Here is a 24,389-nt window from a genome sequence, read left to right on the forward strand (position 1 = left end):
TATGTAAAGTGGCTGCGTACAACCTTGGGGCATGTATGCCAATTCGGGGTAAAACTCATTGTTCGAACTTCTGGGAGGTAGTGGTGGACGAAACTCTTGTGGTTTCCTGCTGATATTGTTATTATTGCTAAAGACATAATGTGACCTGAAGGTTTGATTCTCTAGTTTGAGACACAAGTGGAGTGCCTGAGGGAGATCTGCTGGTTCCCTCATTCCAAGGAGTCTCGGTAGATCTCCTTTGAGTCCGCGAACAAACGTGTCTAAGGCTTTATCCCTATACGTACGAGTTAGAAGGTGCATGGCTTCTGCGCCGACTTCCATGCATCCCAGTTTGTTCAGAATTAGTGAGAGATGAGAATACACCTTTTGGTAAAATTCTTGAATTGTATTGCTACCCTGTACGAGAGAGGTCAGTTGGTACTCAAGGGAACCAAGGTCGCGTTTATCCGCGTAATGCAATGTTAGGCAACTGGAGATCGCCTTCCAATCTAGTGGAGTGTTATAGGACTCCCAGGCAATGTCGGCAATGCCCACGATTTTGTTTCTAACGACATTGAGGATGCCATAATATTCTCTTTAAGGCTCGTATATCTGGAGGATCCTGTCCAATCTTTTCCTACCACATCTGGTATTTTGTCTAATTCAGAGACATTCCCGGGTAGTCTTGAGTCTATGGTAATGTCCGTGAAATTTGAAAAGTTAGAATTTGGATTAAGAGCGGCTTGAACCATGTTTCGCCCTTCAGTCCTTAAGACATTGTTCACAATTCCTGTGATTACGGTAGTTAACTCATCCATAGAGAATGAATTAGAAGAGGCAAGAGGCTGACCAGAAGGTGCTGGTGGCCCTTGGGGTGCATTAAGTATTGGTGGCCCTAGCTTATTTTGTTTTGAGTTAAAACTTTCCTTTCTAAATTTTTCACTTTTAGTTAGCTTATTTTCGATATAATATTATCTCGTCTAGTTCAATTATTTTTTTCTGAATTACGCTCTCTTTCTTAAATTATGTCACTATTCTTAGATCACCTGTTCACCTTTGCATTAAAGATTTCTTAAAGATAGTTTGTTTCACATTAAACAGTTTCACTTTTTATATTTTTAAAAATTTTTTTACATAAGTGAATATATTAATATTGATTCTTAAAATTAATTCTTACTCTAGTAGCAGGAACATTCTCCTGGGCAGGCGGCTAACGTCTTGCGTTTCCCGTTTGCTATTGGCGACTAGGGGGCCTCTTTTCCTGCACTTCTGTTGAGTCCTGGCCCAAGCCTTCGCCGTCTATGGAGTGGTAAGTATTATCCGCTGAGTATTACGACAGCACAAACTTTTTAACCAAGACTTGTGGATACACCCGCGAATTGTATTGATACGATTTACTAAACGCGACTAGCGAAGGCCCCACGTTGGGCGCCAGTTAAGAAATTTTAAGTGAATTTCTTTTAAAAAATTTTATTTAGTTCTTCTTTGTTTGATTACAGAGCTAAAACTGAAACTTAAAAATCCATTTACTTAAAAGCTAGCTAAGTTGCACTGGCCAACTGCTGACTTGATGTTGGACTTCCGCTTCACACCGAAAAATGAGCTTTTATGCTAATGAAAGCGTCTGGCTTTTGCTGTGGGAAATATTGCGCAACTAAAGATGCATTTCCGCTATGCTTTACTCATTATTTCTGATTACGTATTATTACTTTTATTTAGCAATTGTTAACATTTGCCATGTGAACATATATACAAGTATAAGTATTTCCATATCGACCTGTGTTACGTGATTTTGCAAGATTTTGTTGCAAGAGTATAAAAATGTTGAATTCTTTCAAATTCCATCAGTCGATGAACTCATTATTTAATTACTCTCAAATTTGGTATTTTCTTGCTTTATATTGAAGGCCATAAACGTATGTTCAGTTTTACTGCTATATTTTCGTTCGCGTTAGCTAAAATTATATATTATTGTATTGAGTTGATGTGGAAAACCAGAGAATCGAAACTCATTATATTAGGGTTATGACGCTTAAACTAAGATATAGACCAATAAAATATGAAAATTACTTTAACGGGTACATTGGAGCAGAGAAGGGAAAATATGCTTAGCATTAATTTTGACAAAGCATGGGTTCACTCTAGAATATACATTATCTTGAAGTAATTTTATACTTGTATATAAATAATAATACTCATGATATAATAGGAGTATATTCGGCGTAAAACTTTTTAGAATAACGAAAATCATTATTAGTAGTATATGGGAATTTCAAATTGTGTTATGTAGCAAGTAGGAGTGGTTGTACTCCGATTTCCCTTATTTTTGCTCCACAATATATGAATATTAGAAGAACGCTACGTACCGAATTTCGTTGACATCGGTAAAGCATTTTGCAGGATATGGATATTCACCTAAATGTGCAATGTTCATCGTTCAAATTTGTCACCGGTTCCTACTACATATAGACATCTTATATCAGCTAGAGTGTAAAATTTTATGTCTATGTCGTATTTAGTTATTGATTTATAGTACTTTTAATAGTATTTAAGAAAATCGTTATTTGGGAAGTGGGTAGGGCTATAATCTGATTTCGCCTTTTTCTTCACTATCGTAAGAATGGTTCAACAGAATTGGTTTGTACGAATTTGGGTAATATGTAAAATATGATTTTAGGTGATACAAACAACCGTTAAGTTAATAGAACTATTAGACTCAGTAATAACATTGAGTAAAAAAATTATAAAGCGCATGCGGCTTCGTCTGGTCTCATATGGCTGATCATTCGGGTCAACGTTTTTGTGATGTGTTCCACCCAAACCAAATGAAAAAAGTAAATAAATATATAACAAAAAAGTCTCGAACTCACATAACATGTTGAGTAACGCTTGATGCAACAATTGATTCGGCAAAAATTTTATGTACGGCCACAAATCAAAAAGGCGATTTTAATGTGCAAACAATGCACTTGAGCGCTGCTACTATGAATTGTGGACTCTATGTTAATTTCTTTCAGAAAACGGTATGTTACTCGTACTGTCTTTGTATGCTTTGCGGCAAACATCTCGAGCTATGTTCAGATCTGACTACTACGACTTTTCTCGCAGCTTTTACTCCCTTTGTCGGACGACGCGTGTTTCTTTAAAAAATTATGAGCGGTAATGGAAAAAACTTTGTCGGAGCTCAAAGAATCACGTTTGTAAAATTCATGAAATAACTCCCCAGAAATTGTAAAAAAAGTTCCACTCATAAATTCTATTATTAGGAGTTTATGACATTGCTTACGCGTATTGAACCCGTACTAAATGTACGACCTATCGCACCATTCTGGCAATAAACGTCGAATATCACAGTTATTGCACCTGAAAATTTATTCAGAGGGGTTCCACATCTCGTCATACCCGAGGCAGAAGAAGACTCACTCACTTTAATAAACCGATGAGAAAAAATCAAGATTCTTCATTATGTATTCTGTCATAAATGGAAAACTTTTTTCATGCAAATTTTATAGAAGTAAGTTTGCAAGTATCAAATGAATACATTTGATTTCACCCTTTATATTGGTTTATAATTGATGCTGAGAACAGCGGTCGTAGGAGGAATTCTCCCCGATCATTAAGAAACATTTTGAGAGGTTCGTACAAAAATTATTAAACCTGTAAGATATTGAGTTAAATCTTATTTTACATAAAAAAACGAAACGCTTTTCGCTATGTACCCGTAGAACGACCGAATCACAGGACGGAATGACATGAGATTTTGTACAGCTCTTCACTTATTCCGCAGAAGGTCCTCATGGAGGCCTTTTTTGCAAAATCACCGTCGATTTTACATTCTATATATATATAAAAGAAAATCGTGTTAGTGACACAATTTATAACTCAATAACGACTGGAAATTGGTGGGGTGGTGGCCTAGAACCAAGGGACGGACATGGGCTAATTTTTATATTTTTGTTTTAAAAGTGAAGACAATAAATTTATAAGAACATTATATTTAAAATTATAAGCATTTGATCAATATTCATGAAATTTTTTTTTAATTAAAAAAAAAAAAAAATAAAATTGCAAAGCTTTTGCTAGGTTAAAGTTATTTTTGTTTCCATGTGTATATGGATTATACTGATTGTTGATAATGAAGAAGGCGGTGTTTTTTTTTTGTTTTTACATACCATATGGAACCGGTAAAGCATTTATAATATCACACCATAGGCAGATGTATCGCTAGGCATGGCAGCTACTTTGTTAGATGATGAACGACACACATATGTACATTCATAAAAAACCAAATAGAACACGTAATATTAAAAAATGTAGTGGATTAGCTATGTGTACTGTCGAGAAAAAGTACAGTTAAAATTTCAGATGAGTGAATATATTATGCCAATAATGATATGTTACCCTTGCCAACTTCCATGCAAGCGAAGCTGCGGGTATAGCCAGGTATCGCAATAAAGTAAATAGTTGGAAATGTTATACCTAGCCTTTGAAATATCCAATGAAAAGATATATAATACATATCGCCCTAGTTTTGTTTATTCAGCGTTGTTCATTCAAAACGCCTGTGAACGTCAGTATGCATGATAAGAAATAAGCATCCATTACCATAACGCATTTTTGCGGTTCGTATGTTTACCTTTTCCATTAACTCTCGCACTATTCCGTTCCAAACTTTTGTGTCAGGGTTGAATACTCCATACATATTATCAGGTACTAATTCAATCTTATATTGAAATCCCATTTGAGTGGCAATGGCTTTTAGGAGATCAATACAAAATCCTTCAAAGCGATCATTTCCTGTTTGACTTATGCCACTTTTCACCATAACGTAAGGTTTTTCTTGGCGTGTCATGACAATTAACGTTGTATTACTTGAATAAGTGTCATAGAAAGCGGTCGAATCGGTAATGTTAACACCGAATTCAGGTTTCCAAAAACCAACTTTTTGAATTTTCTCTCGCTTTAATTTAAGCAAATCGATTTGAAATAAATTTCGACGTCCCTCAGCGAAATGTACACGGCCTGTCAATCCATTCATAGAAGCCTGCAATATAATGTTATATAATAGCACATGGAACTTTAAAGTGATTTACCGAATTAATATAGTTATATAGCGACAGTCCATCTCTCCATGGCAATTCGTTTTTGCAAGAAATATTATGCCAACTCAATAAATCCTTCCTTTCAAGCTCCGTAAGACCAGCTGCGACGGAGTACACCGAATCGAACATTAAAGCTGATTGTGCCTTTAGCAAATCAAATAAATAGAGAAAAACATATTTCAAAATATATGTGTGTTAAATGCTTAAGCAAAGAGATGAATTAAAGAATTAGACAAATTATGTATCCAGTATCTGAGTTATACTATAATCATCATAATGCAAATTTATCTCATAATACCATAGGGCAATTCAGAATCTGGTGCAATTGGTCTTGCATCTTTGCAATTACAAATTAGCGAGCATATTTTAAATATATAGCGAAAATATACAGCGATGTATCTGCTACGCCCTTGCAAATTAGCAACACCTTAACGCCATTGTAATATTTGTAACACTGGTTTGCAAATTATCAGCTGCTGTCAAAAATAAAAACATTAGGGGGATTCTCTTGCTCTTGCAAAACCCTTGCACGGTGCAAGAATTGCAGAACTTTCCTCTTGATACAACGGCACAACAACAAACACAAGCAGAAAATTATTTGCAATGCCTGTAAAATATGTCAGACCAAAACCCATGTTTATTTTCGCGCAATGACACGTGAAAAAATAATTGAAACCCTGTGCTTGCTGTCATTTTACTTAAATACATATTTTGACGTTAAATTGTTGAGGAAGGTAAATTGTTAATAGATTTTATAATTTCTTTTTAAATTGTAAAGATTTATTGCAGTTTTTTTTTGTTAAGAATGAATGAAGGTCCGCCAATGTACATACAATAGCCATGCACAATAGTCATTTACAATAAATTGCCCGAATCAGCCGTTCATATATCCTAGACTCTGCAATGGGTGCTATCGTGCCCTTGTATTTTTCGGTATAGGATTGTTGCAATCTGCAGTCTTGCAAGAAACTTGTAAACAAAGAGAAGAAATGGAGCCAACCGGTTTGAATAAAATAAGGCTAAAACGCGAAAAGCCGAATTAAAAGTGGAGCGAAAAAGAAATCCAGAGTACACTGGATTTCTTGCAGGAAGCTCCAGAAGAAAAAGTGAAATTTGTGATATGTGGCGCTTAAAAATAATTGCTTACCTTCAATGTCCATAATTTTTCAGCAGCTTCATAAAATAAAGCGTCAGTTTATTTTTCCCTAAAACCTTTTTTCGGCATATTTTCCAATTTGTGCGGAAATTTTGTTTACAAACAATGTTTTTATTCACCGATCAGCTGTGAATTAATGGTCTTTGCAAGGGTTGCACAGAAACCACAAAAAAGACGTTCATTGTTGATGGTAAATATTTGCAATTGCATAATTTTGCAAACTGAGATGCACAAGATTCTGAATTGCCCTTATATGTTTAAACCTTAATAATCCACTATTGAACAAAATACTCTATAAGTTAAGCTTTTTAGTTATTAAATAACTAAAAAAATATATTTTTTTTAGCGGAGCTGCATTGGGGCAGCGCTACCGCGTATCTTTATTTGAGTTATCAAACTGAAACTTAGCTTAACAAAATTACAATATTTATACTTAATTCTAAGCAAAATAATATTCCGTGGCGTGATTCGTTTCCACGAATCTTATTCTGCACAACAGGTAGTGCAGACGCTGACCATGCACTTTTTGGTGCATTTCGGTCACACGTGCCGGAAGAAGCCGATACTTATTAGTAACAAGTGCTGTGTTAAGTCTTCCCCTCTTAAATCGATTGTCCCCAATCGGTGTTGCTCGTAGGGTGTGCCGTTGTTATTTGTAAAAAAGGACCTTTCCGCGCGTTTACTACGTCGTCTGCACTAGGATCAGGTGACAAATATACTTTTTGACGATTTTTATATAAAATTCTATTATAACGATTATAATTATGACAATTATTATTACATCAGAACTTAAGCTAATTATTGAGGAACTGTCGCTTTTATTTATCAAAAATTCAATATCGTTTTCATCATGGAGTTGTTTCACATACTATGGTTCCAGGCGTAATTCTTTATTAGCAAAATTTGTATTTTCTTTAATTTTAGTTATAACATTTGGTAATACAAAGGATTCATATACTTCCTTTTTTACATTGATATATGATCTGTTAAATACGCTTATTTCGCAACTTTAAATTTTATTAAGAAGAGTCTCTTTGTTTTATATTTTGTTTATTACAATTTTGTGTAATTTTTTATTGGAAATTTTTATATATTAGTGTGCCTGGTAGCACTTCGTTTACAGATTGCTCATTACAAATTCTGAGCTTACAAAGCTGCTTCTTCAAATTTTAATATATTTGTTAAACATTGATCCTTCTCTTTACTTAAATTTTTCTCCAGATTATCCTTAATAGCTACATTGTACATATTATTATCTTCATCTACTAGTACATCGCATTTGTCTAAAACTAATGATTTATTGTTTATATTGGGAAGGGGTTCAATTTTGATTTGGAATAGGATGCTGTTGGAATATTGAGGTATGAGGACGGTTATAATGATCGTGTTATCCTGGAAAAGTACTGCTGTTTTTATGTGGCTATAGCTTTCGAAATCGGTAATGAGATTTAGTTCTGTAGATGTCAGTATATCTGTTGGTATTATGCCTAATTTGCTTGAAAAAATTATCTGTCCAATGTCGTCCACGTCTTTGTGTAAAAGCGAAATATCGTTGTTAACCTAGTAGGTGTGTTTGCTTGAAAAAATTATCTGTCCAATGTCGTCCACGTGATTGTGTAAAAGCGATATATCGTTGTTAACCTGGTAGGTGTGTTTAATGAATTGAATGTTGTCTTCCAAAGTCTTAATCCTATTCTGCGCTGTTTCATTAAGTTCGTTTATGTAATTACTGACAATAATTTGCTGCTTAATTTATATGGTCCGTAACGTTGTTTATTTGTCCGGAAATGAGGTTGCTAAAGTATAATAAATTATTAATATTTTGTGCATCTGTTCTTTCGCTTTTATTCAATTGTGTAAGTGCGTCGCTAATTTCGTCGATAATTTTTCGTCGTCGCTGTCCATGGTACCTGCTCTGTATTTTAAACCTTTCTCTATGATATTAAGGAGACCTTGTTTAGATTTAAAATTTGGGTGTGAACCTTCTAGCTTCGCTTCTAATAAAATTAAATTTTTGTGAGTAGTGTCAAACAATTGTCTGTCCTCGAAAGTAGTTGTCTTTAGTGTATTAATGTTGCCCGAAATGAGTGAAAGTGTTTCCTCATATTTGGTTAAGTTGATAAAATGTAGGACTTTATAATAATGGTTAATTGTCCTTACTTCTCCTGTCTTAATTGGTAGATATCCATTATTGTTTGTCAAGTCCTGAACGTAAATTTGTTGGGTTTTTGTAGTGGGTGCCAATATAATTAGGATAAGGTAAATTTGTAGGTTTTCCATTTCGAAGTTTTTCCACCTGCAAATAATTTTTTCTTCTTAACATTGTTTTATGTTGTTTTTGTGAACAATCCTGTCTGTTTTAGTTTTAACGGTGGTATTATAATTCTGCGCGACAATTTCTTTCCGAAATCTAGGTGATAACTTAATTCCTAATCTTTTATTTATCTTAACAAAAATTTCATCTCCTTCAAAATATTGTTTGGGTGGCGTTCGGTTTTTATAGTGGTAGGAAAGATCAGCCAATTGCTTTTCCTGAAGCCTTTTTATACTCTTGCAACAAAGTTGCTAAGGAGAGTATTATAGTTTTGTTCACATAACGGTTGTTTGTAAGTCCTAAAACTAAAAGAGTCAGATATGGGGTTATATATACCAAAGTGATCAGGGTGACGAGTAGAGTTGAAATCCGGATGTCTGTCTGTCCGTCCGTCCGTCTGTTCGTCCGTCCGTGCAAGCTGTAACTTGAGTAAAAATTGAGATATCATCATGAAACTTGGTACACGTATTTCTTGGCTCCATAAGAAGGTAAAGCTCGAAGATGTCAACCAAACTCTATAGAGTCGTTTCCTTCAGGCATTCCCATATACAGTTCAAAAATGGAAGAAATCGGATATTAACCACGCCAACCTCCCATACAAAGGTTATGTTGAAAATCACTAAAAGTGCGTTAACCGACTAACAAAAACGTCAGAAACACTAAATTTTACGGAAGAAATGGCAGAAGGAAGCTGCGCCGAGGCTTTTTTTAAAAATGGAAAATGGGCGTGGCGTCGCCCACTTATGAACCAAAAACCATATCTCGGGAACTTCTCAACCGATTTCAATGAAATTCGGTATGTAATATTCTCTTAACACCCTGATAACATGTACGAAATATAGGTGAAATCGGTTCACAACCACGGCTTCTTCCAATATAACGCTATTTTGAGTTCCATCTGATGCCTTCTCTGTATAATATATACATTATAAACGCATATACCGTGTGAGGCAGACGTGTTTTTTTTTTGCGATCCTAAAACTTTGTAGATATCCAGTTTTTTTTGTTGTGAAAAATAGTGGTTGTTCGAGTGAAACATCCCAGATAGTGAACCACATGTGTGGATACCAAATCTAGAGGAAAAGATAAGTACACATTGATTTTTTAATAACATAAATTTTCATTTGCACTTACCTTTCCGTTTTTTGGGCAAAATTTGGCAAATATAGCCTTTTCCCCTTCCAATAACGTGCATTTAATAATTTTTTGTTCTGCCGTTTTTTGTGTTGATCGATCAGCTGTTCCCCTCCTCGTGTTTTCGTTTTCCTTTTGGTTTGCAAATTGCCAACCATCGAAAACACAAATCAGCTGTTCTTTATTTTGGTTTTGGCATTGCCAACCATCTTTTTTGTTTTTAATTTTTAATTTTATTTAAGTAGTAAAGTTTGGGACAGAACATATATACCAAAGGGTGTTCCCAAACTATTCTTTCGCAGAGGATATGGCCTCTGAAAATAGTATTGGGCTAACACCGGAGAATCCTTTCCGAAGGAACTCCAAAATGATGAGAACGCCACCCAATGGTAAAAATGAGGAGTCCGCCGCTACTGGACCAAATAAGCGAGGAGATATTGCTGCCCAAGAAAGCAAAGGGGGCAAACCTGAGGAGTTTGAAAAAGATGAAACGGTTAGCATCTTTTGCAGCCTGAGTAAAAAAATCAAAGAACTAGAAATGATGATGTCCGGCCAAAGGCATATTAATCAAGCTATGCGCGAATTAGTAAGCAGCATAGTGATATTACATGCCAAAACGGAAAAATTGGAAAATCAAGCGAGAAGAGTTTTGATAGGGAAACCATCGCAAGTACCCACCACTGGAAGAGATGCAAATACCCCTAAAAGAATGCGAGAGGCAACAGGCTATCAACCACCTACAAAAAAGCTAAAAAATGTAAACGAAAAGCCGCAATTGTTGTACAGTGGAGCAGCAAAATTAACCCCAGAAGAAAATACGACTAGTCTAAACACAAGTGAAAGATGGGTAGACGTTGTAAAAAAGAAGAAACCTTTGGAAAGGAAGATCAGAACAAAACCAGATGCCATAATCATAACAAAGAAGGATGGTGCGTCATATGCAGATATTCTGCGAAAAATTAAAAGCGACAGCGGGCTTGAAGTACTGGGTTCAAATGTAACCCATATTCGTAAAACGCTAAAAGGAGATTTACTTATTGAACCAAAAAAATGGTGCAGAGACGAAAGCCGAATCTTTCCAAAGCGCCCTGGAGGGGGTGGTTGGCGAAATGGCTAAGATACAGCCCAAGACCCACAACGTCACGATTACGTGTAAAGATCTGGATGAAATTACAACTCCTGAAGAAATCTGCGCAGCACTAAAAAGGGAGTGCGGAGTCGAAAATCTGGAGATATCGAGTGTGAAAAGTCTGCGAAAAACGCGTAGTGGCACGCAAATAGCACTTGTATGCTTGCGTGCTCAAGATGCCAAGGCCGCACTTAAAATAGGGAAAATAAAGATTGGGTGGTCGATCTGTCGGCTTCGAGAATATTCGCCTGTTCCCAGATGCTATAAGTGTTTCCACCTGGGTCGCATGGCGCGAAATTGCCGCAGCTCGACAGACAGATCGTCCCATTGTACACGCTGTGGAACCGCGGGACATTTAGCGAAGGTATGCACAAACGTCCCGAGCTGCATGCTCTGCAAAGGGGAGCACTCAGTATTGAGCACGACTTGCCCAAAGTATCTCGAGATGATGAAGTCTCTAAGTAAATGAGGATACTACAGTTAAACGTTAACCATTGTGCAGCGGCCCAGGATCTGCTAGAACAGACAGTCATATAAGAGAACATTGATGTCGCCATACTAAGTGAACAATACTCCCAGCGTCCGGAAAGCACATGGATTGCAGACAAATCTGGCAAAGCAGCAATATGGTCCTGCAAAGGTCAACCTTTTAAGACCTGCTCCAGAGAAGCTTATAACTGCTTCACATGGGCCAATATACATGGGATATATTTTGTAAGTTGCTATGCTCGTCCCAGCGCAGCAATCACCGAATTCGAAGATTTCCTTTTAAGACTTTCATTAGAAACCAGAGGCAAAACACCGATTATAATAGCGGGTGATTTTAATGCCTGGTCAACTGCATGGGGCAGCAGATGCACAAACCATCGAGGGCGGCTAATTCAAGAATACCTGAGTCAAACGCACCTAACAATAGTGAACACCGGAACACAAAATACGTTCCAAAAAGGGAATAAAAGATCTATTATTGACATTATACTTGCAAATGTTTCGCTTAGTAGGCACATTAAGTGGGTGGTGTCAAACATATACACAAACAGCGATCATATGGCAATTATGGCACAAATCTCGTACTCCCGAGAGCCCGAACTTCTTAGCAGAAACACTTTCCGAAAGCGAAGCTGGAAGCAACAGGAGTTCGACCCAGACTTGTTTGAGCTAGTATGGAGTGCATCAAAAGTATCAGGTGACGACACCGCCCACTTGGTATCGACAGTGCGAAATGAACTGGTCGCAGCATGTGATGCAACAATGCGTAGAATATCACATCGCAATAAGCGACGGCCTGTGTATTGGTGTAATGACGAGATTTCCACGCTGAGAAAGCTTTGTCACTCAGCCAGACGGCGTCTACAGTGTAACCGGAGTGAAACGAACGAAAACCGCCTTAGAGATGAATATAAAAGCCACAAGAAGCTCCTAAAGTCGGCAATTACCCGGAGCAAAAAATCATGTTTTGAGAAGCTCTGTGAGGATGCAAACATTGACCCATGGGGAACTGCTTACAAAATCTGTATGTCGAGATTTAAAAATAAGCAGCAGCAACCTAAAGATGCCTCTTTTATGGGAAAAGTCGTCGAAACATTGTTCCCGAGACACGACCAGATTTCCCATGCTAAGCGACGAAACTAAGCTGCAGTTTCACCCCCGTTTGTCACGGAAGATGAGCTATTGGCCATAGCTAAGAAAATCAAAAACACCAAAGCGCCTGGGTTGGATGGGATACCCAACAGGGCCCTGAAGGAAGCTATAAGCTCAAAGCCTCAACTATTCGCTAAAATGTACAACGCGTGCATAAAGGAAGAGATGTTTCCCGAGGCGTGGAAAATACAGCGATTGGTTCTGCTCCCAAAACCAAAGAAACCACCTGAAGAACCCTCATCGTACCGACCACTGTGTATGCTCGACACAATGGGTAAAGTGTACGAAAATATAATAAGAAACCGTTTGAAGTTAGCAATCCAGACCGGCGGACTATCAGAGAGACAATACGGCTTTATAAAAAAGAGATCCACGATTGACGCACTACGAGAAGTCGTTGATACTGCAAAATTGCAGTAAGTGGCAAAAGATGGAAAGGTGGCACAAAAAAGTACTGCGCTCTGATTACCCTGGATGTCAAGAATGCGTTCAACTCGGCAAAATGGGCACACATAATCAAAGCCCTGGATGAAATACGCGCCCCTGAATACCTCATAAACATTATATTGAGCTATTTTAAAAACAGAAGGCTGCTTTTTGATACAGACGAAGGTACCAAGAGTTACTCTATATCGAGTGGAGTACCTCAAGGGTCAGTGTTAGGCCCACTATTATAGAACCTCATGTATGACGGGGTGCTAAAAAGACAGCAACCAACAGACGTGAAGCTAATAGCGTATGCGGACGATCTCATGGTGGTAGCAGTGGCCAAACAATTAGCCGACCTAAGAAACAAATGCAATGAGTGCTTAAATGGTCTACGGCATTGGTTCTTTCTTCTATGAGTCTGGAACTGGCCATGGAGCAAAAACTGAAGTTTTGCTCATAAGCACCAGGAAGGTAGAAGAACAAATAGAGGTCACCATAGGGGAGTGCGAGATAACCTCGCAGCCGCAGCTGAAGTATCTGGGAGTAATATTAGATTCTAAATTAAAATTTAAAGAACACCTGGAGTATTCCTCCAGTAAAGCAAAACAAAATTTACAATGCTCTATCGAGAATGATGACTAATACAGGCTGTGTGCGTTTCCAGCCGGCGATTCTTACTAGCGAAAGCAATGAGCTCCGTAATACTGTACGCAGCACCAGTATGGATACAGGCAATGGATATAAAAGCGTATGCTAAACAAATAATTGCCGTGCATAGGCTTTCTGCAATTCGAGTAATAAGTGCTTTCCGGACAATATCAACCGACGCTGCTGAAGTATTAGCCAGCATGCCGCCCATTGACATCCATGGAGATGAACTCGAGCGTTTATATCATCTATCAGCGCGTCAAACAGTATCGGCAAAGACAGAGGAGAGGCACAAAAGCATTAAATTGTGGCAGGAGCGGGGGAATTCCTCATCTAAAGCGCGTTGGAACCACCGACTGATACCGGACATCCACTCGTGGATAGACAGACGACATGGAGACCTAGACTTTTATCTGACTCAAATACTTAGTGGACATGGGTGCTTTAGAAGCTACCTTTTCAGATTCCACAATGACATTAGTCCGAACTGTCCGACATGTACGGAGCATATAGAAGACTCTGAGCATGTACTATTTTATTGCCCTCGATTTTCAAATACAAGGGAAAAACTAAAAACCACACTCGGTGGTGGTTTTACGGTCGATAACTTTACGAAACTCATGTGTCAGTCGACTGATAATTGGAAAGCTGTCAGCGAAGCGTCAGCATCCATAATGACAAAACTGAAACTTTTTGAACAAATTAGGCGTCCGTCAGTCCGCACAATAGAGGAGACTTAAATGTCCTGTCCCTCCCACGAAGTAATACTTAATCGGTGGTTCCGTGGGAGAGCCATGAGTTGGGAGTAGGTTAGGTTTAGCGGATTAAAGTTCCGCACTCCGGCTTTCGATGCTTCCCCCTACTATACATACATTAGGAACCAATGATGATGGCGGAATAAAACTTTACACAAATACGGTATTTGAAAAATATGTAAATGACGGATAATGAAATCTCGATTATCACTTTATTGTGCGAGAGTATAAAATGTTCGGTGACACCCGAACTTAGCCCTTCCTTTCTTGTTTTCGTTTCTTTTCTTTCTTCTTCTATTAGCCTGTGGTCGCTACTGACCCGTCTTCCAAAGAAGTTTTCAATGGGTTTTTTCCCGTTGTTGAATGAATACTGTAGTTATATTTTTTGGTTGATTGTTCCAAAAGTTCGAAATATTTTGGTGCCAAATTCGTTCTCTATCATAAAGTTGATGGACGCTGAGTTAAAGGATCTTTCATTATCTATTACCAATGTTTAAGGTACAAGGAAGAAGAGAAGGTCCCTTAAAGGTTGTCTGATATCCTCTGTTGCCTTTGATTTAATGGGTTTTGCGATAGCATACATTTTATGAGAATTTGTCCATTGCTGTCAGAACTAGCTTTTTGCCTATCAATAACATATCTACGTGGATTATTTGTCCAGGGAAATTAGGTATGGGTGTGGTTTGTAGCTGCGGCTTTGATGGGTGGCGATCGTACTTGTTCTCTTTACAAGTAACGCATTTTTTTATTATCTTATTTATTTTATTCGCCATACTTGAAAAATATAATTTTTCTAAAATTTGTATCTTATTCTCCTTGCAATTTCTATGCGCTCTCTTATGTTCATTTAAAATAATATTTTCTTGCTCTTCCTCTTTTGTTGTGTCTTCCACTTGGAACTGCGAAAACCTAATTTTATATTTGTCAAAGTGAAGGGGTAAATTTCTTGTTTCTTGCTCATAATGTGCTCCTCCGTTTTGATGCAGTTTATTACGGACGGATTTAAATATCTTCTTAAAATAGAAATCAAATTTTGTTCGCAGTAATCAGGTTCGGTTACTATGTATATGACGGTGGTAGGTGGGAAACATGATTAAAAATATTTGAATTTTAAATGCGTTAATTGGTGCTTCAACGCAGTATATTAAATTGTGGGATGAGCTATCTTCCGAATTTGTCGCTATTGATAGCGTATGCAAATCTGATTCTTGGTGTGGAATTCTTGATAGTGCGTCGGCCACGACGTTTGTTCTACCTGGTTTATAGTGCATTTCACAACTGTATTCTTCTAGTATTGCTTTCCAGCGTTTCATCTTGCTATTAGCATTCTTGTTGCTTAAAGCATAAGTTAATAGTTGGTGCTCGGTGAATATTTTTACTCTGGCCGATCCATACAGATAATTACGAAATGAATTCATTGCCCAAATGATGGCTAACATTTCTTTTTCGTTTCGGCAGAGTGCTCTTCTGCTTTGCTTAATGTCCTAGATAAAAATGCTATTGGTCTATCTGACTGAGACAATACTGCGCCTATGGCGAAGTTGGACGCATCTGTGGTCAGCTCAAATTCTTTCCTGTAATCCGGATACGTGAGGATGATATCCTCTGAGGTGAGGAAATTTTTTATTTTCATGAAAGCTTTTATCACTTCTCTATTCAAATTTATTTTTATGTGAGTAGATTTATTCTTTGACGTACGACCGTCTTCCCCTCTTAAAAGAGATGTTAGAGGTTTAGCGCAATCTCTTATAAAACGCCGGTAGTACCCTGACATGCCGAGGAAGCTGCGAAGTTGTTTTAAATTTTGTGGTTGTGAAAAGTTTGAAATGGCTTCAACTTTTTTTGGGTTGGTTCTTGTGCCAACCGGTGTGATTACATATCCTAAGAATTTTAGTTCTTTTTTGAAGAATTTACATTTTCCTAAGTGCACTTTCATATTAGCGTTTTCTAATGTTTTAAACACTTTATATATGTATATGTTCGAAGTGTTCCTCTTCTCTTTTGCTAAAAACAATTATATCATCGATATGCTTCTTCTTCTTCTTAATTGGCGTAGACACCGCTTACACGATTATAGCCGAGTTAACAACAGCGCGCCAGTCGTTTCTTCCTTTCGCTACATGGCGCCAATTGGATATTCCAAGCGAAGTCAGGTCCTTCTTCACTTGGTCCTTCCAACGGAGTGGAGGTCTTCCTCTTCCTCTGCTTCCCCCGGCGGGTATTGCGTGAAATACTTTCAGATCCGGAGTGTTTTCATCCATCCGGACAACATGACCTAGCCAGCGTAGCCGCTGTCTTTTAATTCGCTGAAGTATGTCGATGTCGTCGTATATCTCGTACAGCTCATCGTTCCATCGAATGCGATATTCGCCGTGGCCAACGCGCAAAGGATCATAAATCTTTCGCAGAATTTTTCTCTCGAAAACTCGTAACGTCGACTCATCGGTTGTTGTCATCGCTCAAGCCTCTGCACCATACAGCAGGACGGGAATTATGAGCGACTTATAGAGTTTCATCGATGCATCATCGATATAAACGTAGCAACATTTCCCTATGTGTTCTCTTAATATATCATCTAATGCGCGTTGAAAAATAGATGGCGCATTTTTTAGGCCAAATGGTAGTCGAGTAAATTCGTATTTCCCATTGTTGATAGAGAAAGCAGTTTTTTCAATATCAGATTTTTTTAGTGGAATCTGGTGAAAACCACTTTTAAGGTCGAGAACTGAGAAGAAATTGCTATTACCTAGTACCACGCTGGGGAGTTGTACGGTGATCTAGATGGTCTAATTATACCATCGCTTAAAAGCTTTTCTACCTGAGATTCCACTTCCTGTTTCAATGCTGCAGGATATGGATAGAATTTTGTATAAACAGGGGAATCGGATGTTGTCCGAATTTGTCCGACAACTTTTGTTGTATAGGTTAGCTTTTTGTCAGGTTCAGAAAAAAGCTTTAGGTATTTATTTACGATGTTTTCCATCGTGTTCATTTGATTTTCTGAGAGGTTTCCCTCATCTACATTAATTGCGTTCACTCGCTGTGAGGGGAGCTGTTTGAGGTGAACTTTAAAGCCGTTACTTAAGGTCATGTAAGTTTCGCCAGTGTATATAATGGCTTTAAATTCCCGAAGGGTATCATTCCCTAGAATACCGTCAAATGTTTTGAGAAGTAGCATTAGATAGAATTTAAGTTTATCTTTAAAGTTAAAAAGTTGAACATAAGTATGTTTTCTGATTTCTAAATTTCCCGCAATATATTTTGCAAAAAAGGGATTGTCGTTTTGGATTCTTTTTTTGCCAGCTCTGGCTTAACATAATTTTTACTGGAACCTGTATCCACTAAAAATTTCAAAATTCTGCCGCTCTCCGCCATTACTTCGAAGAAGGGGAGCGAAGAGCTAATTATTCTAAAAATGGATATCGCTTTTTTCACCAAATTTTCCGTCTTCCTGTGAAGCTGTGTCAATGTGAAATGTTCGTTGCTGTTTCCTTCGCTGTTGATTAGGAAATATTTGTGGCCTATTGCCAAAGTGCCCACTTTCTTGGAGTCTGTTTATATAGTTAACGCGACGAGAGTGTATGCTCGGGTCGACGTCCATGGGCTCTGGACGTGGCGGCGGTTTCGGAGGTCTTGAGGAGTTATTATCGTAGTGAAAATTGTTATATTGTTGTTGCCTTGGTTGCCATGTTGTCCGCTGTGGTTGGGGTAAATGCGCTAGCTGGGGGTAAAATTGGTGCCTTTGTGGCTGTGGAAAATTCCTTCTTGGAGGGGTGGAGGCTGTACTAGTCTTCCATTGTACGCATGGTTCTTACGAAAGTTTTGGTTCTGTAGTTTTAAACAGAGATGAAGAACTTGCGGCAGGTCTGCCGGCTCTCATATTCCAAATAGTCTAGGTAGATCCACGTTAGCCCTCTTATAAAAGTATCTAATGTTTTTTCTCTATATGCTTGTGTCAGCATGCGAAGAGATTCGTTGCCCATATCGAGACAACCTAATTTATTTAGTATCAATGAAAGGTGGCTATACACCTGTTGATAAAAATCTGAATATGTTCTATTTCCTTGGACCAATGTGGTCATTTGATATTCTAATGTTGACAAGTCGCGTTTGTCACCGTAGTGCATAATTAGACATTTCGAAACTGATTGCCAATCAAATGGCGTATAGTATGCTTCCAATGCCGCATTGGCATTGCCTATTATTTTGTTCCGTATTACGCTTAAAATTCTATAATTCTTCGGTGTCCCCTTTTGAGGTTCATGTATAGCTAAAACCCGATCTAAGATTTTTTTCCATGAGTTAAATTCTCCTGGATTGCCGGAGTATTCCTTTAGACATTTTACGATGTCACGTATCCTATCCAATTCGCCTAAGTTGTTCCTATGTTCTATGTCTATTGTTTGGTCCATAATGTCGGTTGCAATTGCATTTGGGTGTAATGCCGCATGTACCACTTGCGGTCCCTGTGTCTTTACTATATCTGAAGCTATACTAGCTATGAACCTGGACAGGTCGTCCATGCTCAATTGTGTATTTTGGGATGTCTGAGGGGTATTAGGTGCCGAATTGGGGGGAAGGATTGGAGGGCGGATTAAATTATTGGTGTTCGCCTTTGTATATTTTTAATATTCTTAGTATATATAATAATATATTGATATTCTTAATATAATATCTAAGTAGTTTCTAAAGGCTGCTTCCACTTACAGGATTGTTGGGGATTCTGTTGTCGCTGCTACCACCGATAGTATTCCTTTTAGTTGCCGGGCCCGATATCTCTACTTACTGAGCTGCAATTCGCCTATTAAATATCTGCCTCGATTTTTTTCCCTGCCTGCAATATGCGTTGATTTTTGCTTCCACGAAATTTGTTGCAATAAATTTAATTTACTCTTTGGCGTATTTTGTTGCACACACACATGTATATTTTCATTAATATTTAATTCACGCACACCGCTTGCTGCCTTCAACCGTGATTAATTGCTCGCTTTTTATTTATATTTTTATTGTTATTGTATTTTATTAATTTGTGTTCTGTATTATTTTTGTAGTTTGTTAATTAATTTTGTTTGTTTTATTAAAACTGAAATGATTTGTATCCCTGAACTTGCGTGTATTTTACGCTTAGCAGGTTGCAAGTCGCCACACTCTTCAATTTGTTATTCTAAGTTTTTTTCCTTAACTGTTTGCGGATTTAGTTTTTTAAGCAGTCTTTCGATATTTTTTAGTTTTCACACATCGTTAGGTTTGTATTATTGCTTTGTTCGTTCTTTCACTTGTGCACTCTTTTCTTTAGTTGTTTGGTATTTGTTACACATGTCGTTTTTTTTGTTTTTTTTTTTTTGCTTTAAATTTTATTCATAATATCTCCGCGTTTTTTAGCGGAGCTGCATTGGGGCAGCGTTACCGCGTATCTTTATTTGAGTTTTCAAACTGAAACTTAGCTTAACAAAATTACAATATTTATACTTAATTCTAAGCAAAATAATATTCCGTGGCGTGATTCGTTTCCACGAATCTTATTCTGCACAACAGGTAGTGCAGACGCTAACCATGCACTTTCTGGTGCATTTCGGTCACACGTGCCGGAAGTTGTAAGCCGATACTTATTAGTAACAAGTGCTGTGTTACCTTATATGAATGAATAAACAAGAGGTTATAGAAAAAATATGCGAAATTCACTTAGCTCTTTTTACAATAATTAGTGTCCAAAACTTGACTAGTAGTATTTAGTTTATTCCGTTTTTTAGGATCAAATAAAACCTCGCAACTGTAACGTCCTTATTTTAATTAAACGAAGTCTATTAAATGAACGCCTTCTACTTTTGCATCAAATTGAATGTTTAATTTAGCATAATTAAAATAATCCGATTTAGATCGTTTTGTTCGAAGATTTGTTGCGATTTTGAAAGTAATTTCTTAATATCACTCTCATATAAACCATTCTTAATATCTTCAGAAATGAATTGATTTTGCTGAGATTCAGCAAGGATTTGCAGATGGCAATTAGGCCGTAAGGTTAATTTGTGATAACTCGCGTGACACCTATACATTGAGGTTCATTAAAATTGTTGCAAACGAAACCGAAAACGAAAACGAATCGAAGACAAATTTTTTGGTGAAATCGAAGTCAATTACCGACTCGATAAAATATTCAATGGCTCATAAATCATTGAAACCTCGAGAAGTAATAACCGAAAATATTTGTCGAAATCTATCAGTTTGTGAGTAAGTTAGGGGAATACAGAAAAGAAAATATGGAATTTGTAAGTATTGACGTAATAAGTGATGAGGACGCACTAAATTAAGAAACAAAATACACTAACAAAAGTAAAGTTTGAGTAGTTTTGAACATTATAAAGTTGAACCCAAGCATAGACAAATGATTTTTGCAAAGAACACCAGCCGGAAGAGATTAACCCTTAAGCCAAAACAACTTTAAGTTCATTCAAATTGAAAGTCAGTTATACCTTCACTCAATATTATTTATATAAGCCTTAAACTTTTGTTAGTTAATTTTAATGAATTTGGAAAGACTATTTCTTAATACATATCATTTTATCTCATTCATACCTGATTTTCAGTTCTGTCGTAGTTGTTTTATTAGTACAATGTTATATAGTACGTTGAAAATAATATAAGGGGGGGCGGCCTGCTTCAGAGGCTTAAAAAAATCGCTTATGTTTCAGGATTTTTTTTGGGAGCGAGAGAAATAATTGATTCAAGTGAAATTTCTAGGGTTTATAGTTACATATTTAAACATCATCTGAAAAATTTTTGGATACGAAATCTTTGATATTCTGCCTTTGGGAAGCAATTGCCCGATACATCTCGCATTAGCACTTGTTGCACGGCGGACAGGATGCAGGTCGCAATTTCTAACTAAACTTCTAGATTCAAAGAGATTCATATTTGTTAATAACCTTTCTTCTAGTTAAACTAAGAAAATTCCAAAAAAAGTGTAAAATTCTACATTTTTTTATAAATTAAAAAATTGGTTTTTGACCAAAAAATTTTTACTTTATGTTCAAACTTGACTTTTCTTAATTTAAATTGAAGATAATTTAATGCCAAACGTAATGAACTTTGCCCCCAATTCCATACGACGTTTAGTTTTTTTTTCTATCCTGCCCGCCAATTAAGAAAAATCGTAGAAATGAAAAACCGAGAAATCGCACGTCGAAGTTTTCGCTTTCTGCCCCAGCGGTCATATATCTACTAAATGCTCGGTCACTATTTACCTTCTAGCTTCGACAATATTTCGAAAAGTCCTAAGTATTTTTCATAACGTTCAGACTCGAGAATTAATTGTGGTTATAATAAAAATGTTTATCTATTGCCGGAGCGATTATCTTTACATGAGTTCCATCAACTGCTATGCGTACACATGCAGCAAGTTTTTTTTCGGAGAATGGAAACCTTGCCTTTCGTCATTTACAATTAATTTTCACACTTCCATAAAAAGTAAATATAATGGAAATACAATTTGATTTACATTGCGACTCACCTATAGCTATGTATTTTCAACACAATTTTAAACTACTCCTTATCTTTCTGTCTCAGTTGTCCTAATCGAAATCACGAAATACATTATTTACAGAATCAAAACATAAAGCATAGACAAATTTTTTTTTAAATCGTCAAGGTTGTCGACAAAACAATTTTACTGTCTCCTAAAGTCAAAAAACGTTCCGTTAAAACCGTTTTAAGCTTAATAATATGTACTTAATCCTCCGTCATCATTACCTTTGTTATACTCTCGCAACAAGTTGCTAAGGAGAGTATTATAGTTTTGTTCACATAACGGTTGTTTGTAAGTCCTAAAACTAAAAGAGTCAGATATGGGGTTATATATACCAAAGTGATCAGGGTGACGAGTAGAGTTGAAATCTGGATGTCTGTCTGTCCGTCCGTCCGTCTGTCCGTCCGTCCGTCCGTGCAAGCTGTAACTTGAGTAAAAATTGAGATATCATGATGAAACTTGGTACACGTATTTCTTGGCTCCATAAGAAGGTTAAGTTCGAAGATGGGCAAAATCGGCCCACTGCCACGCCCCCAAAATGGCGAAAACCGAAAACCTATAAAGTGTCAAAACTAAGCCATAAATAAAGATATTAAAATGAAATTTGGCACAAAGGATCGCATTAGGGAGGGGCATATTTGGACGTAATTTTTTTGGAAAAGTGGGCGTGGCCCCGCCCCCTACTAAGTTTTTTGTACATATCTCGGAAACTACTATAGCTATGTCAACCAACCTCTACAGAGTCGTTTCCCTCAGGCATTTCCATATACAGTTCAAAACTGGCAGAAATCGGATAATAACCACGCCCACCTCCCATACAAATGTTATGTTGAAAATCACTAAAAGTGCGTTAACCGACCAACAAAAAACGTCAGAAACACTAAATTTTACGGAAAAAGTGGCAGAAAGGAGCTGCACCCAGACTTTCTTTTTTAAATTGAAAATGGGCGTGGCGTCGCCCACTTATGGACCTAAAACCATATCTCAGGAACTCCTCGACCGATTTCAATGAAATTCGGTATATTATATTTTCTTAACACTCTGATGACGTGTACGAAATAGGGGTAAAATCGGTTCACAACCACGCCTTCTTCCAATATAACGCTATTTTGAATTCCATCTGATGCCTTCTCTGTATAATATATAGTACATTAGGAACCAATGATGATAGCGGAATAAAACTTTACAAAAATACGGTATTTGAAAAATATGTAAATGACGTAGAATGATTTGCATAACATTTTTTTGTTTGAATTATTCAATTATTTCAAATATTATGACAGAAAATAGCAAAAAAGAAAAAAAAAACAACAAGCACATGCGGGAGCTGTAGCACATGAAAATTTGCATTAGCTCTGTTGTGCTACCGCTCCCAATTTTTTGCTACCGCTACGGCAGAGCATAGCGCAGAATTTAATTTTCTGCTCCCGCTCCAGCTATAGTTTTTTACCTAACAAAACTCGGAGCAGAGTAGAGCACTTACTTTACATTGTTATGCTGAGGCTATGCTGTGGCTCCCGACAAAGTTAGAGCGGTAGCAAGAGTAAGATGAAATGCTACGAGAGTAGCGTAGTTTTTCAAACGCTGCCCATCACCTGCGCCAACTACCATAGGATAAGCCTCCTCAACATCGCATGTAGTCAAATATTGATATAAACACCCTACAAAAAATAATACAAAGTACGATCCAAAGTAAACAGGACTTTAAAAACAACAGAACAAATGGTTTTTTCGGCAAAATCAATTTATTTTATTCTGCTTCAATACAGCTTTTTGCATGGTCCAAAAGCATGTCGATCGAGGGTTTTAGCTCGTTGGGCGGTATGGTCGCCAGTATGCCGGTACAAGCCTTTTGAATGGCCTCTACGTCTGCATAATGCGTTCCTTTCATGGCCCCATGAATTTTCCCGAAAAGGAAGTAGTCGCACGGTGCCATATCAGGTGAATACGAGGAGTGGTTTATCTTTAAAATGTGATTTTTGGTCAAAGAATCGGTCACAAGCGTCCTTCGAATGTTGGATTCTGAGCAATTTTTGGTCGTCAGTCAATTTGTGCGGAACAAACCGTGCACACACCTTTCGTAAGCCCTAATGTTAGGTCAAAATGCGATAAATCGATATTTTGGAGATGTTCAATTCCATTTCCATGAATTTCAATGATGATTTCGGCTGATGTTTGATGAATTCACACACAGTTTCAACGGAATTTCCGATGATCACGGATTTTGATTGGCCCACATGCTGATCGTCATTTATGTCCTCACGACGACGACCACTTTGAAAACGTTGAAACCACTCGAGCACTCTGCTACGGGATAGGCAATCATCGCCATAAACTTGTTTCAATAATTGAAATGTTTCGGTAAATGTTTTAGTAATTTTAAAACAAAATTTAATGTTGGCTCTTTGTTCGAAGCTCATTTTTGCACCGATGACACAATCATACTGACACTTAAAACACAATAACTTTACTTCCAATTGATGAAATGTCATGAAATTCTCACTGGAAAATCGAAAAAGATAGCAGACATATAAATAAAAGGTCTGTCGCAAAAGAAACAGAACTTTTTAAATATAACTG

At 37.2% G+C, this 24,389-nt stretch overlaps 1 protein-coding gene across 2 annotated transcripts; it reads right to left on the reverse strand.

Annotated features, from left to right (window-relative positions):
* Positions 1 to 1,161: 1,161 nt before the first annotated feature.
* LOC120780255 (glutamate receptor ionotropic, kainate 1-like) lies at positions 1,162 to 23,312 on the reverse strand. Of its 2 annotated transcripts, XR_005705843.1 has the most exons (5): positions 23,293 to 23,312; positions 5,073 to 5,225; positions 4,616 to 5,023; positions 4,381 to 4,541; positions 4,160 to 4,313 (listed from the first exon to the last, which is right to left on the reverse strand). XR_005705843.1 is itself a non-coding variant. In XM_040112515.1 (4 exons), the coding sequence occupies exons 2-4, from the start codon at positions 5,208 to 5,210 to the stop codon at positions 1,914 to 1,916; spliced, it is 567 nt and encodes a 188-aa protein (XP_039968449.1). In that variant the 5' UTR covers positions 5,211 to 5,225; positions 23,293 to 23,312; the 3' UTR covers positions 1,162 to 1,913. The 2 variants fall into 2 exon arrangements, 1 of the variants encoding a protein (XP_039968449.1); XM_040112515.1 differs by lacking the exons at positions 4,160 to 4,313; positions 4,381 to 4,541 and adding an exon at positions 1,162 to 1,934.
* Between the last annotated feature and the right edge of the window lie 1,077 nt (positions 23,313 to 24,389).

Source organism: Bactrocera tryoni, unplaced genomic scaffold (genome assembly GCF_016617805.1).
Source record: "Bactrocera tryoni isolate S06 unplaced genomic scaffold, CSIRO_BtryS06_freeze2 scaffold_245, whole genome shotgun sequence".
Classification (NCBI taxonomy): Eukaryota; Metazoa; Arthropoda; class Insecta; order Diptera; family Tephritidae; genus Bactrocera; species Bactrocera tryoni.